Source organism: Molossus molossus, unplaced genomic scaffold (genome assembly GCF_014108415.1).
Source record: "Molossus molossus isolate mMolMol1 unplaced genomic scaffold, mMolMol1.p scaffold_m16_p_7, whole genome shotgun sequence".
NCBI lineage: Eukaryota > Metazoa > Chordata > Mammalia > Chiroptera > Molossidae > Molossus > Molossus molossus.
This window is the reverse complement of record NW_023425401.1, coordinates 4,404,753-4,419,372: the sequence shown is the minus strand read 5'-3', so window position 1 is coordinate 4,419,372 and position 14,620 is coordinate 4,404,753. Positions and strand designations below refer to the sequence as shown.

At 48.4% G+C, this 14,620-nt stretch overlaps 1 protein-coding gene across 1 annotated transcript in view; it reads right to left on the bottom strand.

Annotated features, from left to right (window-relative positions):
• DOCK4 (dedicator of cytokinesis 4) overlaps nucleotides 1–14,620 on the bottom strand; it is a 337,471-nt gene that overhangs the window by 36,286 nt on the left and 286,565 nt on the right. The window contains exons 31-35 of the mRNA XM_036247405.1: nucleotides 13,391–13,539; nucleotides 10,824–10,909; nucleotides 6,328–6,423; nucleotides 5,630–5,690; nucleotides 1,366–1,459 (exon numbers count right to left, since the gene is read on the bottom strand). Of these exons, the coding sequence (XP_036103298.1) occupies nucleotides 1,366–1,459; nucleotides 5,630–5,690; nucleotides 6,328–6,423; nucleotides 10,824–10,909; nucleotides 13,391–13,539 (486 nt within the window). The remainder of the gene's footprint in view (nucleotides 1–1,365; nucleotides 1,460–5,629; nucleotides 5,691–6,327; nucleotides 6,424–10,823; nucleotides 10,910–13,390; nucleotides 13,540–14,620) is intronic.

Below are 14,620 nucleotides of genomic sequence, written 5' to 3'. Positions count from 1 at the left end.
TTTTCCCCTGCAAAGAAATTAAAGCTATAAAAATGTAGCCAAATTAAAATTGTAGAACTGAAAAGCACAATAACAAAAATTAAAATTTCACTGTAAGGGCTCCAATAGCTCAATGGCATTGACAGAGGAGAATCAATGGATTTGAAAAGAGACCAACAGAAATCATCCAATATGTACAACAGGAAGGAAAAAAAAAGAAAAAAATTATTAACCTCAGGAAATTATGGAACAATCCCAAAGGCCTAACATGCATGTCACTGCAGTCCCAAAAGAGAGGAGAAAGATTGGTGCAGAAAATATATTTGAGTAAACAGCCCCTGAAAACTCCCCAAATTTGGTGAAAGAAATAAGTTTATCTATTGAAAAAACTCAGCACACTCAAGCAGGGAAAATGTGAAGAAAATCATGTCCATCTAAATCATAACCAAACTGCTGCTGAAAAACCAAAGATAAAATCTCGAAAAATAACAGAGAAAATGACATGTTATGGACAGAAAAACCATTTAAATGACAGCAGATCTCTCATCAGAAACCACTGAGGTCAGATGACAGTGGAACAACATTTTCCAAAGTCCTGAAACAAAAGAAGGGCCCACGTAGAATTCTATACCCAGCAAACATATCCTGCAGGGCAGAAGGGAAAGTACAGACATTCTCAAGGGAAGGGAACTAATTCTTCACCACTAGATCTGCTTTAAAAGAAACAGTAAAGCAAGTTCTTTATAAAAAAAACAAAACAAAAATAATAACAGGGAAATAGGGAACTTTGTAGATGAAGAAAGAACAGTAGACATTGTCAATATAATACTCCATTTTTGTCCTTCTTTAAATGAGGTATGACTGTTGAGAGCAAAAATGATGACATCACCTGATGAGGCTTTCACATGTATGTAGATGGAATACATGTATGAAAATTACCACATAAAGTGTGGACGATAAAGCATCCTCTAGAGTTGTAAACTTTCCAATTTAACTTGAGGTGATGAAATACTAGCTCTAAGTAGACTGTGAAAAGATAGGGATGCCTTTCTGAACCCCCAAAACAATCTCTAAAAATCTATGCAAAGAGATCTAGTTTAAAAAGCCAATATATAAATTAAAATGAAGTACCAAAAAAAAAAAAAAAAAAAAAAGAACAAATAACTCCAGTTAAAGATACATTTCTATTTCTAAAAGAGTTGCTTCTTCATCTGATTAAGGAGGCAGGGAATCAGAGAACAATAAGAAAAGATGGATCAACTACGTAAAAAATAAATTTCAATTTAAAGTAGAAACGCTTGAGGCCTAATTCTAAAAAGCAGAGGATTTATCATGTCATACACCAGTGTCTAGCCCCCTTGCCAACCTAAGCCGGAAGATAATTACCTGTGAAGTTCTGTGCTTTGAGATGCAGGTCGTAGAGTTTGTGAATGTAGCGTATATACATCTCTTCCTTGTTCAGTTCAGTCTTGTAGAAGTTCTGGGAAAAAATAATGCACGTGTAGTTAATCTCTCCAGTCAGGCCTGCAAACACCTGCCTTTTATTCTGCTGAAGTTTCATGAAATCAAACCCAGAGAATGGATACATTTTTTTTTTTTTTTTTGGTCATATAAATGTCTTTACAAACATGAAGTAAGGAGGCCCAGTGACGTGTTTTTCATTCCACACTGTGCTCAGTGTGACCTAGCTGTCACTGGATGCTCTGGGAACTTCTGTGGTATCATTACCACTGATGAACATTTCTCTTGTAACTTTCTATCACTTTTTGGTTAGTTTAACTGCCAACGGACAATCAGCTTATTCAACTAAACAACAGTGAAACATGTAACAGATGAACCTATTTATTCATTTTAATTAGTGATATTCCAAGGAGTTTCTTTCAAGTTTCAAACACACACTTACTCTAAGGAAAAATAAGACACAGAAGTAAGGCAGAGTCAAAACAATGTAAAAGCGTTTTTGGAAGAGGAGAAATGAAAAGGCTCTTTATGGTTAGGATGTTACTGGAGTTTCTCACCTGCGCTGGAGTTTAAATGTTTCTAGTGTGTGAACAAAAGGTAATGGGATTAATAACAAGATACTTTGTTTCGAATGATTATTATAGAGAGAAGCCTACTGAACATATTCCATGTATAAAAAAGTATCTCGAGTCCTGGCCAGTTTGGCTCAGCGGTTAGAGCGTCGGCCTGCGGTCCAGAGACCCGGGTTCGGTTCCCACTAAGGGCACGTACTTCGGTTGCAGTTTGTCCCCCGCCCTGGTTGGTCGTGCGGGTGGCAGCCACTCGATGTGTCCCTTCACGTCGATGTTTCTCTCTCTCTCCCTCCCACTCTATCTGTACAAAAAATGGAAAAATATCCTCGGGTGAGGATAAAAAAAAAAAAAAAGTATCTCGATCTTACCAAACGTCACTAACTCGTTTTAATGTGACCACAAACTCAACTTGAACGTAACCTGGGCTCCGGATCCTGGCACTTCAAAGTATGTGACCTGCACAGAAGGACCACTTGTCCTCACCACGTGAGAAGGTTCACGAGCCCTCGTGGAACTTCGTAAACAGGGGAGCACATGTGGGTGGAGGTGGACTCCAGCAGAAGCAGGGCGCTGACTTACATGAGGCCCGTTCCGAACAGGTCCCGGGACACGAAACCCCGCTCACAGCCCTGAGCTCCCACCATCACCGCTCCTGTTTCTGATGCCACCAGGGACAAGGAAAAAAGGCAAAAGAGTAGAGACGGGGATACATCTGATGACTGGAAGGAGGGAGGGTTTTTCTCAGGGGCGAAGACCATGCATTCTCCAAGTGTTTGAAGCTGATTAGCCAGAGAGGGCTTTGGGAAGGGACGAGAGTAAGCGTGGCTCCTTCTAGTGTACTTGAGCGTCAAGCCCGAGGTCCGCCGTTGGTGTTCTCTTGGGATTCTACCTCCAGCTGTCCTTCCTTTGACCTGCAGACTCTCCTAACCTGGAGACCCTGACATCTGGTTGAACAGAAAAATACCGTTTTCCTATTTACACCACTTTCTCCCCCTCTCCCTCTCTTGTCCCGGAAAGCCTGGCATTCTTTAAGCGACTCAGTAAACAATGCTATTCACAGCCCCCATTATAACCCAAATCATTTTAATTAGCAAGAATTGTTGTAGCATAAACACAAGGCTCATGGCCCCAGGGCAGGTTTTACATTGTTATTAAAGGGTGATATGCTCTAATAGCTCTCCTAAGAAGCTGTTGTCTTTGAGAATGAAATAAGGGCTCACTCTGTAAGTGAACAGTTCTTTACACACACACACACACACACACACACACACACGCACGCACGCACGCACACACACGCACACATGCACGCACGCTCTCCCATCAGCAGATGAGAAGTTTTCACATATGTCCGGGGAAACCTGAGACACAAAGAACAAGCGATAATCACATTTCCCAGACCCGCACTGAACTCCAGGTAACAGCCACAGCCCTGGGAAGCCAACCCGGAGTCCATCTCCTGGAGGGCAGGGCAGCTCCCGGACCAAGTGCATGGCTGGAGGGAGCCACACTGCCAGAGAAAACATCAAGAAGCTTCCAGGAGGAGCAGGAGCTAGGAAGATTAGCTTCAATGTTATGTGCTGGCTCCTTTCATAAGAAGTGTTCTTGGGCTGGATGAAATTAGAACAGCGTTCGAAACGGTGACATTTTCTCAGCAAAAAGCGAGCTGGAGACATTCTTTGTCGCGAGTGAACACGGAGGGGCCCTGATCTTACGGAGTCTCTGGTTCGTGCTCACCGGGAGATGAGGAAACACGCTCAGGGCAGAGCATGACCTCCTTCATGGGGACACGCACTCCCCTGTGTTGCCGAGGGAGGGGATGGACGCAGGGACGGGGACCGCAATTCGTCTGCCTCCGATCGGAGGGGCTGTGGAGGAAGGTGCCACACGGCCAAGGATGCTTTGGGAACAAGGTCAAGACTTCCCTTTGGGGTGACTCCTGAGACGTTGTGCCTGGGGCTGGGGTGGAGCCAGGAGAAGGGAGACAAATGGAGAAGACCTACAGCAGCCAGAGAGCGGAGCTTTCTCCCCGGTCGAACGGGGGATGTGGAAGGGGCTCAGGCTACGGACACTGACCACGGCGAAAGGCTGGTGAGAAACTGGGGGACACACAACGGACAGACGTAGAAACTCAGGGGCTAAGTTCAAGGTCAGGGACAGTGTGAAGGGGGGGGGGGGAAATGGGCTGGCCCGAGGGCCTGGAGGTGACTGTTGAGTCTGGTGACGAAAGTTAGGGGCGACAGTGATGTACAAGGTGGGGCCGATGGAGGACGCTCAGGTCCCACTATTTTGAGAGACTGATGTTGGAGGTGGAGATGTAACAGTTACATGGGAAGGAGGAGGGTTGGGGTGTGGCCGGGAATGCGGTCACGCGCTCAGAGATGAAGCACAGTGCAGAGACCGTCAGCTAGGGAGACAGCGAGGCAGTCGTAAGAAAGCAAAGTCCGGAGCTTTGTTTTTAAAAACTTTTTTTCTTTATTGATTTTAGAGAGAGGAAGGGAGGAGAGAGAAATAGAAACATCGAGGAGAGAGAACATCAACCGGCTGCCTCCTGCATGCCCCCCACGGGGGATGGGGCCCACCACCTGGGCGTGTGTCTCAATCACTGAGCCACACCAGCCGGGCAAAAGTCTGGAGCTCTGAAGAGGGGCTGTTTGCGGACTAAACAACCGAACTGAATAAAACAAGACTGAAGCCAATGAACCGGACAAGACGGAATCAGAGTGGGGGGCAGAACACACTTCCGAGGTCCAGGCCAATGCCGGACAGCCAAGCGCGGGAGAGAGTCCGAATGAGAATAAGTACTTAGCACAGAGGGTGAGGTTTCACTCCTTCTTCCAAAGATAACAAAGGGACCCTCACACACACACTGAGGAATGGAAACAGTCACCTCGCCGTACATTTCAGATCCGACTGCGGGGAACGCGCAAACACATGGATTTACCCTTTCTGAACACTGACCGGTGAATATCTACAGGTACAGTCATTCTTTTGCCCTGTGGTGAGAACGCCACTCAGTGGAATCATTGGCAATGAGACAGTTTAATATAAATGCAGTTTTCTCCGAACCGTTCCCGTTGAGCCTGTTCTCCTTACATAATGTTTAATTTCACTCTCAAAAATGTCCTGTTTGAGTGGCAAATTATATAATCCTCCTCCTTATGATCCAAACCTTAGCAATAGTGGTATTATAGGTTTAATGTGCAAAGAAGCTAGAGCGTGAAGATTAGTGTGTTTAACAGAAAATGGTCATTGGTCACAAAAGAAGAGATCACAGGTACTGATTAAGGAGGGATGGAGAGACACTGCACTCTGTCAGGGATTCCCCTTTTCCTGCAGAGCAGCGAAGAGGATGGCCAAGGTCGCCCTGCCCCAGGAGACCGCTGGCACCCACTGGGATCTCCCGGGTCTGCCACGGGGCTGCTGGGATGCAGGGTCATTCTGCAATTTAATTTCCTGAGGTTTAATTCAACCGGACGCTCACTAGGCATCTTTTAGATAGATGTCTAAATTCTTCTAAGAAACATCCCGATAAAAACACAGTGAAAGCAACCAGAGCAGAGCATGTCTGTGAAAACCCTAACACGTGAGGCCAGGGGAGGAAGGGCTGGGTCACTGACCAGAAGGCTCACGGTGCAGCCGATCTTCCTGCTGTCCACCTCCCCCGTTTTCATGCAGTCCCTGGAAACAAAGAGCAAGTCAGGACTCAGGGTCTCCTTCCTGGGGGCTGACACAGCTTGCTCTTCAGGGGAGTGAGAAACACGTTGCTTTTCAGAGGGAGCATTTCACTTCCGGGTGGACGGGGAGCCCCCAGTGGGCGGGGGTGGGAGGGCTCTGGGGCGGCAAGAAGGCGGTTATGATGCACCTCCTGAGGGTGGGAGGGAGCTGGTAAGCCTGGCCACCAACCAGGGGAATGAAGGTTTCATTCCGTTGAGGTCCTTTGAGCATAAAAATAAGAACGCTGAGAAAACAGCATGGTTGTCTAACTCTCTGTCACACCGCCTACGACGGACGGATCTGCTTGCTGGCTCTAACGGGTGAGTCCAGATACAGAGCAAACCTACAACAGCCCTTTGCTAAGGGGACTCTCAGAACCCTCTCCATTCACCAAGTGAGACTAGGAGAGAGCTGCAGACAGAAAGAAAACCCAAAGGGCGAAGACCCAGGTAAGTGAGTCAGGGGTCCGAGACTTCACGGCCTCGGGCCGTGTCTGAGGGTCAGTTCCCGCATGAAGGACTCGGATGTGGTGGGGACTGTGCTCTGACTCGGGCTCCCTAACCGGGGCGCAGCACACCTGGAAATCCTGGGCTCGGCTTACCTGTAATCTAACAGCCTCTCCATTAGACGGGTCACCGTGGCGATCAACGACACCCCGCTCTCCCTCCATGTTTCCCGCTCAATTTTCTTCAGCAGGCTGGAAAAAAGAGAGAACCCAGGGCATTTTCAACACTTATTTTTATCGGTCACCATGACGACCGTTTCACTTGCATCGGTACCTTACATGCCTTAGCAACCACGGCAACATCTTACAAGGAGCCCGAGAGGCAAAGGAGGTCTTACCTAGGGTAGGGACCAAAGAGCGGAATTCTAATCCGGAAGCATTGACAAAACAAACGCATTTTCAGGTTAGCCAAGTCATTAGGGTACGAACACATGCACACGAACACAGTTTCAAAGCAGGCAGGCTCCTCGCGGCTCAGACATCCCCCTCGCCTCCGGCTCACGGGAGCAGCTCGCGCCGGACCACAGCACAGGACGCGGGGGGACAGCAGCACCTGCCGGTGCACCTTGACGGAAGCCTTGCTCTGCGCCCGGGCAGAGGCTCCTACCTCTCGGTGGAGTGCATCCCGGTCCGAGCGATCTGCCTGCACTGCCACAGGGAATCCTGGTGCCGGCGGAGTGGCGCTGGGCGTGTTTTTCCCTTTCCCTTCACATTTGCCCACTCAATCCGTGTTTACTCTGTGCACTCACGGAACAGCCCCCTGCCTGCGTCATTCCTCACAGGGGTTCTCTACGGGGCGCTACCGGGATAGGACAGGTGCCGAACTCACGTGCTTCCTACCTCCGCCCCTGACCTCCAGCACCTTGGGCAGAGGCACTGTGCACACACGAAAGTCTAAGCCACAGCCACCAGCCTCTGTGGGACTGTCGCCCCGGCCTCTCCGCAGAGAACCACAGCCTGGGCTGCGCAGCACTGAACTTGCCCTGGATGCTGAAAGTTAGAGTCTGAGTGTGACCCGGGGAGGCTGCCTCAGCCCTCTGGACGCCACCATCGTCGTGTCTAAAGCCTTGTGTCCCCTTCCCCTGGGTTTCAGAAATAACACAGGAAACATGTCTTACAAGTACCACCTAAGTCTGCCGTATACTGTGCTTCGTGGAAACAGAAACAGTCAGGAAAAGAACTGTTTTGTCCAGGCTAACTGGGGGGTGGGGGGGTGGGGGGGGGCTGGGGCTGTGTCCTCTTCCTTCTCGCCACCCTGCCTATGGCCATCCCAGTACCCAGCCTGTCTCATCTCCTGAGCTGTTGCTTACATATCCCTGATCATTTGGTTTCAGGTTTATCCTGAGTTCATTCCTAGACTGTATGTGTGTGTGTGTGTGTGTGTGCGCGCGCGCGCGCGAGTGCACGGTGGTGGTGGTGGGGTAGCGTATCAAAGGATGGAGCTTTCCCTGACTGATCCCCCAGGGAATGGTCCCCTAGTTTGATTAAAATGTGTTTGTTTTTTTTTTTTAAAAAAAAAACAGCCTCTCGATAGCACCATCTCAGATTTAAATGCCAACTTGGTACTGAACCAAGTGCTCGAATGAAACCTGCCTCCAGACCAACGGGGCCGATGCAGAACCGCCCCCAAGTGCCAGCCCACAGCCTCAACTCCGAGGCTGGCAAACCAAGTGCTCCGGTTAAGTAATCCGTCTAAAAATATCGGAGACGCCTGGAGCCAGAGCTGTGCGGTCCTCTCGGAGAAGGGGCCGAGTTCTGTGAGCCCCTTCCTGGACGGACCCAACACCCAGAGGTTGGGGCCGAGTCTACGATCCAGCTTACGGGCTTTGGCAGCCAGGCTGGTTCTGTGTGTGGAAGCTCATCCCCCCGTTGTACCCGATACAGACCTCAGACTAGCAGCACGTAGGGTCTCGCTGGGTAACGTGGGGAAGATGAGGTGTTTTCCCCTGGCCCACAGTCATGCCCGAGTGCCCGCGCTGAGCACACAGGAGGCTCGTCTAAGGACAATACAAGGTGGTATCTCTTTGCTAACAGGCAACAGGACTCTACAAGGGGCTGCAGAACCCCCCCCACGGTCCTGCAGGGGGACAGAGTGCTCAGCTTTTGCCCTATGAAGGAACACTGGGGGGAGCGGGCGTCTGACACTCCATCTGCCTCTTTCTGGGTCCTGACAGGATTCTGCAGGGGCCATCACGCCGACCTAAACACCTGTGTCTGTGCTGCTGGCTCAACCCGAAGAGGGCCTCGTGTACCTCTAGGAGGCGCCAGAGCTAAGCCCGGCTCCAAACTGTAATTGTGTGATCACCCACTAAGGATCTCTGCAGTGATGTGGAGTCTTACTGAATTATTGAGCAGCATACATAATGCAGTTAGGGACCAGGGAACGGGCGGAGACAGGAGCTGCCTCTTCTGGAAAGCTCGCTGGGGACCCCCAAGGCTCAAGGTGCCCTGCTGTGTGTTCCCACAGCACACTGGCTGCTGCATCCTCGCCTAGGAGAGTCCTGGGACAGGGAGGTGCTCAATCAGGCCGAATCAGCGAACTGGGGCGCTAGGCGGGGGGCAGGGGGGCGAGTGTGGTTCCCACACTCTGTTTTGATAGCTCACGCTGGTGCCTGCGACCCGCAGTGTCAGCATTATTAAGAGGAATGCACACTGACTCTTACCTATCTCAGAAAGACGCAGTCTGGGTAAATAAAGATGCTGTTAGGGTCGGAGGAAGACGCCTCCAGTCCTCAGAGAGGCACTGTACACGGCCAGTCTCTTATGAAGGCTAGTTTGGCAAGTGCCACCTTTTCGGGAGGCAGGGAACGGCTTTCAGTTTCCGAACACATTTTAAGAAGTTTTAGACATGAAGTGCGGGGGACAAATGAGACTGTACCATGACGACATGTGTGCCTAATTCATAATGTGTGCAGGGTCACTGTGACCATACCAATCCATTGTGATGTCTACGGCCCCGAAAAGCATGCCCCTGTGACCCGAAATACAGTTCGATTTCCACTTCCTTTTCTGAGCCCAGGTAGTAACGATACGTAATTATCACTTTAGGTGTTACTTATTCCCGATAGACTGATCACAAAAGCATGAAAGAAAAATATACATAGTAACATTTCTCGTAATCTGTTAAAAATCAACAAAAGCATAAAAATCTCCCTTGAATGAACCAGGCACTTTAAACAGTCCTAATTACAGATGCTTACTATTTTAATTATTGGTTTGATTTTGGTGCCAAGGCATAGCTGCTATGTCAAAGTCATATTTACACACAGGTGATCCGTACTGCACACCTCCAGGCCTTTATTTAAGTAGATAAGAAGCAGGTGCGTATTTATTAATCTTGTGGATTTATTATGAAAATTAATCACACAGCCCAAGAGGTTCGTGGCACCGAGTGCTTTCTCATTCCAGTTCTTTGTTCGAACCAAGGACTCATAACTAAAGTGAGCGCCGTTTCTGCAAGCAATTTATTATGCTGGATGAGGTTTTAATCAGAATTCTTGCTCAGCTCCAGCTACCAGGAAAGACAGACGCTTTGTGCAGGAGAAGGAAGGAGGGCTTGGTGAATAATTACCGCAAGTTCCAGTTTAATTACAGTATCGGAAGAAAAGGGTGCTGTTCAGGCTTCAGTACAAAGAGCACATTTCACCACCAGAAATCTGTGCGCCCCTTTCTTTCTTGGCTTGTCTTTTCAATATAATTTTCTTAAAAGCTTCAAGAATGATTTTGAACCCGGCAAGCTGAAACCTATCCGTCACTAACAACGCTGTTCAAACCTATGTATATTCATGCATCCAGGGCTCTGCATTTATGAGCGGGGCATGGATTACAGAATTCGGTGCCTGGCTCCCAGCACACAAGCGTGGACGCTTACATTCGGGTGACACCTGGGCATGAGAGACACGTTGCAAGTACCCTGGGTTTGAAAAGGACTAAGAGCCGTAGCTAGCGGCAGAGAAAACCAGGGCTCGGGTTGAAGTCCTAAACCTGCAGAGGTGTCCTGGGCAGGTGAGTACCTGGCACAAGCAGTGCACCCTGGGGCTGCCCTCCCTCTATGACAAGGACAATCTCAAAGTCCCTTGTAGCAAAACTTGTCTCTCCCCATACACATCCCTGCTGCAGAAATTACTAGGAACGATCTGCCTCTCTGATACTCTGAGAGGAAGCAAGTACACCCAGGGTGGCAGAATGGGATCAACCATCGAAGAGCAGACAAAGGCCAAGTTCATTTTCTTAACAGCACAGCAGCCGAGGACGTGTGGCCCTGGGGAGCGACGTGTACCCACACAGCCACAATAAGCAGGCTGCGCCGGGTCCTCTCTACCCTTCACCCTCTTTCACCCTCAGCCCTGGTTCTCACATTATGAGGCAGGAGAAGGGTGCCATCTGCTGTGGAACACCTGGCCGGTCCTAGTCAGAGATCGAAACCAGACGACACGTCTGATCATCGGTGTACTAACCATGTCCCGGGGCGCGGCGGCGTTTCGCCCTCCGCAGACACACAGCACGCTGGCGAGACCCGTCTGCAGCCCAGACACTTGGCGCTGACCCCACGTGCCCAGACAGAACCCACGGCGGAGGGACGCTTTACTCACATACTGTTGAAGAGCTCCCGGTAGGTCTCGTCACCTTTGCCGTCCGACATCAGGCTGTCCAATTTGTCAATGAGCTTGGCTTCCACCTGAAACACACCCAAGGCTCAGTCTCCACCAGCCGCATTTCCAGGCAAACGGAGACATGGTTCTGTCCGCGAGAGAAAGAGCCGTGGTCGATCGTGTGGAAGGGACCGATCAGCTATGCTTGACCGTAGGCAGGATTCTAAGGGACTCACTTAGACAGAGCGCCGCGACTTCCAACTCCCCGCGGGGCTGCTCTGCCGCCAAAACATCTATTTGTTGATTCCAACACAAATCCTCGCAGCCCGTTTTTGTCGTTTGAGGTTTTTTATTTTTTTTAGGAGCTATAAAAACTGCAAGTCCAATTGCTTTACTTTTCTTTTTTTTTAAATCACTATACATATATAGGAACAGCAGCAAACGAACAGATCCACAAACATTAATTTAAATCCTTGATGCAGTTTCTATTTTCTTTCTCAGAACAGTTCAAGGTGGTGTGGGATGTTTGCTAAGTGGGACCCTGCCCGCCACGGGCAGAGGGAAGGTCCGTGGAAATACTCTCTGGCAGCAATGAGCAGCAAGACGGGGGAAGGGCATCTTTCCTGAAAACTGGAGTCAAACGTCGTGTCTTCCAGACTGGAAATCCGCTGGGACTCGACTGTCATCAGAAGGGAGAACTATCTGAGCTGGCAGGAGAGGCCGGAGGTGACGCTCCGGCAGAGGAGGAAGCACTAGGGCTGGACCAGGGCCTCTGCCTTGGCCGCAGGACTAAGCCCAGTTATTCCTTTGAATCAAATTTCAATGAGGGGAGAACAAGAGAGGGAATAACTGAGTATCCCCAACGTGATTTTTAAATAGCCTTTCAGTCACCTATTAGCTCTCTTGAAAATAACTGTGGATGGTGATACAGGTGACATGGGGTGCTTTTGGCCATAGGATGGTTCTGTGTAAGCTCTCGGCTTGCTGGTAGAGTGGACGATGGTTGTTGTAGGATTCAAAAAAGGCTTTACTTGGAGAAGCATGAACCAAGAACAAGTCCTCTCCACAGGTGAGCGCATACAGATAAATGCATATAGGTGAGTGCACACAGGTGAGTGCATACAGGTGAATTTATACAGGTGAATGTATGCAGGTGAGTGCATGCAGGCGAGTGTACACAGGTGAGTGCATACAGGTAAGTGCATGCAGGTGAATGAATACAGGTGAATGTATGCAGGTGAGTGTATACAGGTGGGTGCATTCAGGTGAGTGTATATAAGTGAGTGCAAACAGATGAATGTATGCAGGTGAGTATATACAGGTGAGTGCATACAGGTGAGAGCATACAGGTGAATGTATGCAGGTGAGTGCATACAGATGAGTGCATACAGGTGAATGTATGCAGGTGAGTGCATGCAGGTGAGTGTATACAGGTAAGTGCATACAGGTGAATGTATGCAGGTGAGTGCATACAGATGAGTGCATACAGGTGAGTGCATGCAGGTGAGTGTATACAGGTGAGTGCATACAGGTGAGAGCATACAGGTGAATGTATGCAGGTGAGTGTATACAGGTGAGTGCATACAGGTGAATGTATGCAGGTGAGTGTATACAGGTGAGTGCATACAGGTGAATGTATGCAGGTGAGTGTATACAGGTGAGAGCATACAGGTGAATGTATGCAGGTGAGTGTATACAGGTAAGTGCATACAGGTGAATGTATGCAGGTGAGTGTATACAGGTAAGTGCATACAGGTGAATGTATGCAGGTGAATGTATACAGGTGAGTGCATACAGGTGAATGTATGCAGGTGAGTGTATACAGGTGAGTGCATACAGGTGAGAGCATACAGGTGAATGTATGCAGGTGAATGTATACAGGTAAGTGCATACAGGTGAATGTATGCAGGTGAGTGCAGTGACTGTGTGAATAGGAAGTAGGCCTAGTATCTCCAGCTGGAGCGGCAGGGCAGGAGCAGCTGATTTCTTATGCAATCTGATTTTGGAATAAGAACATGGGTCTTTGGAAAACTGGGCCAGAGCTGTGTGAACCTAACTCAACAAGAAATGACAGGTTCTGCTTGGAATCTCCTTTGCAGGAATTTCCACTGCTCGCCCCTTCAAACTGATTCTCAACGCTTCAAGGAGAGGGCAGGAACACACACTGCACATCCAGTGCTCAGAGCTAAGCCGTTCCCCAAGTACAGCGTGCAGACCACGGTGAACTCAAGGATTTTAACTCATTAACCTTCCGATTCCCTCCGTGTTGTGTCCAGCGGGGAGCAAAGAAAGTCTCTGCCTGTTCTGAAACACAGACCTGGAAAATTGCAGGATATTTTTAGCTGAAGGGGATGCAGTTACTTTTGGGGGCTTCCTGGAGGTTTAGGGGAACACAGGACCAGAGAGGTGTCCAAGGCCCCTGGCTGGGACAGGGCCAGCCAAGCTGGAATCGGGTCTGTTGCTGGCCGGTTTGGCGCTCATTTCTCAGCTCAGAGCCGCATCTGGTAGCTCAGAGACACTCAGAGAGAACGAAGAGCCTCACCCACTCTGGGGGTCTACCTGCCTACCTGTTTGAAGTTGCCACTCCGCCTCTGTTCCCAGTCCATCATGTCATGAAAAATAGGAATCATGACGTTCCGCAGGTCTGGCTGTGGTATCAAGGTCACCTCCAGGAAGGGGCCAATCAGAGCAGGGATGAAATGAAGCTTGTGTTCTCCTGAATCAAATGAAATATTTGCATTTCAGTACAGTTAGACTTAACATGATTTCAGAAAATTAGTATGATGAAATGTGTTTAAAGCTATTGCAAGTATAGTTGTCTCAATGATAACTGTCCTCGAAGCAAGAAGTATTTCTCTAAGCGGATGTGCAAACAGTAAGTTTCAATGTGTTGAGGAACACTTCTCCATTTTTATTAAAAACTAGAGGATTCGTTTTTTCCCAGTTAAAAAAAAAAAAGGCCATAGGGTACAATAAAAATTATATAAGTCATCAGGAATTGGCTATGTATATACTGTTGACCATTGGACTATTGACCATTGACTATTCACACACTGGAATTTTTATGATGCGACTGAAAATGAGGTTGAAGAAGGAAAACATAGGTCAAGCCCTTCAACATAATTAACTGAGAAGGTGAGGTTCAGTAGTGCTGACTGTACAGGTACAGCTTTCATTTTAAAAACTACGACAGTCTAGAACATTATATCCCTGAAGGTTAACCACAGTAGTTATCTGTGTGGTGAGATTGTAGGGGATTTTTATATATGAAAAAGGTGGTTCCAATCTGTATTATTTTGTGTGTGTGTGTGTTTACAACATAAACACTCAGCCTGAATAAAAATCTAAATGGTGGTCCAAAAAAAACCCAGAATTCAACAATTTTCTGAAAAGGCTACATTGTGACCACAGTGAACTCAAAACAGTGAATTAGCAAGTGCTCAAAGGTTTGGAATGAATAATCCAGAGGATGGGAGGGTGGGGTGGATGGAGATCATTTCATCTGGCAGATGGGGGTTGACTCCAGGCCATTACCCTAACCACCTGTGTTAAATCTCAGCGAGTTTCTGTTTTCATAACCAGAAAACTGTGTGCTCGCGAAAACACGATTTCTCAAGAGCTAACCTTCAGCATCATGAGCAAAAGCATCCCTTGAGAACCCCACAGAGCAGGTTGGGAAGGAGCTGACCAGAAGTCAGGTGTCTTCAGGAAAGAGGATCATTCGTTCTTATTTTTCTTTTCTACCTTTGACCTTTGTGATAAGGGCCGAATACACACAAAATCACACTATTTGGAGT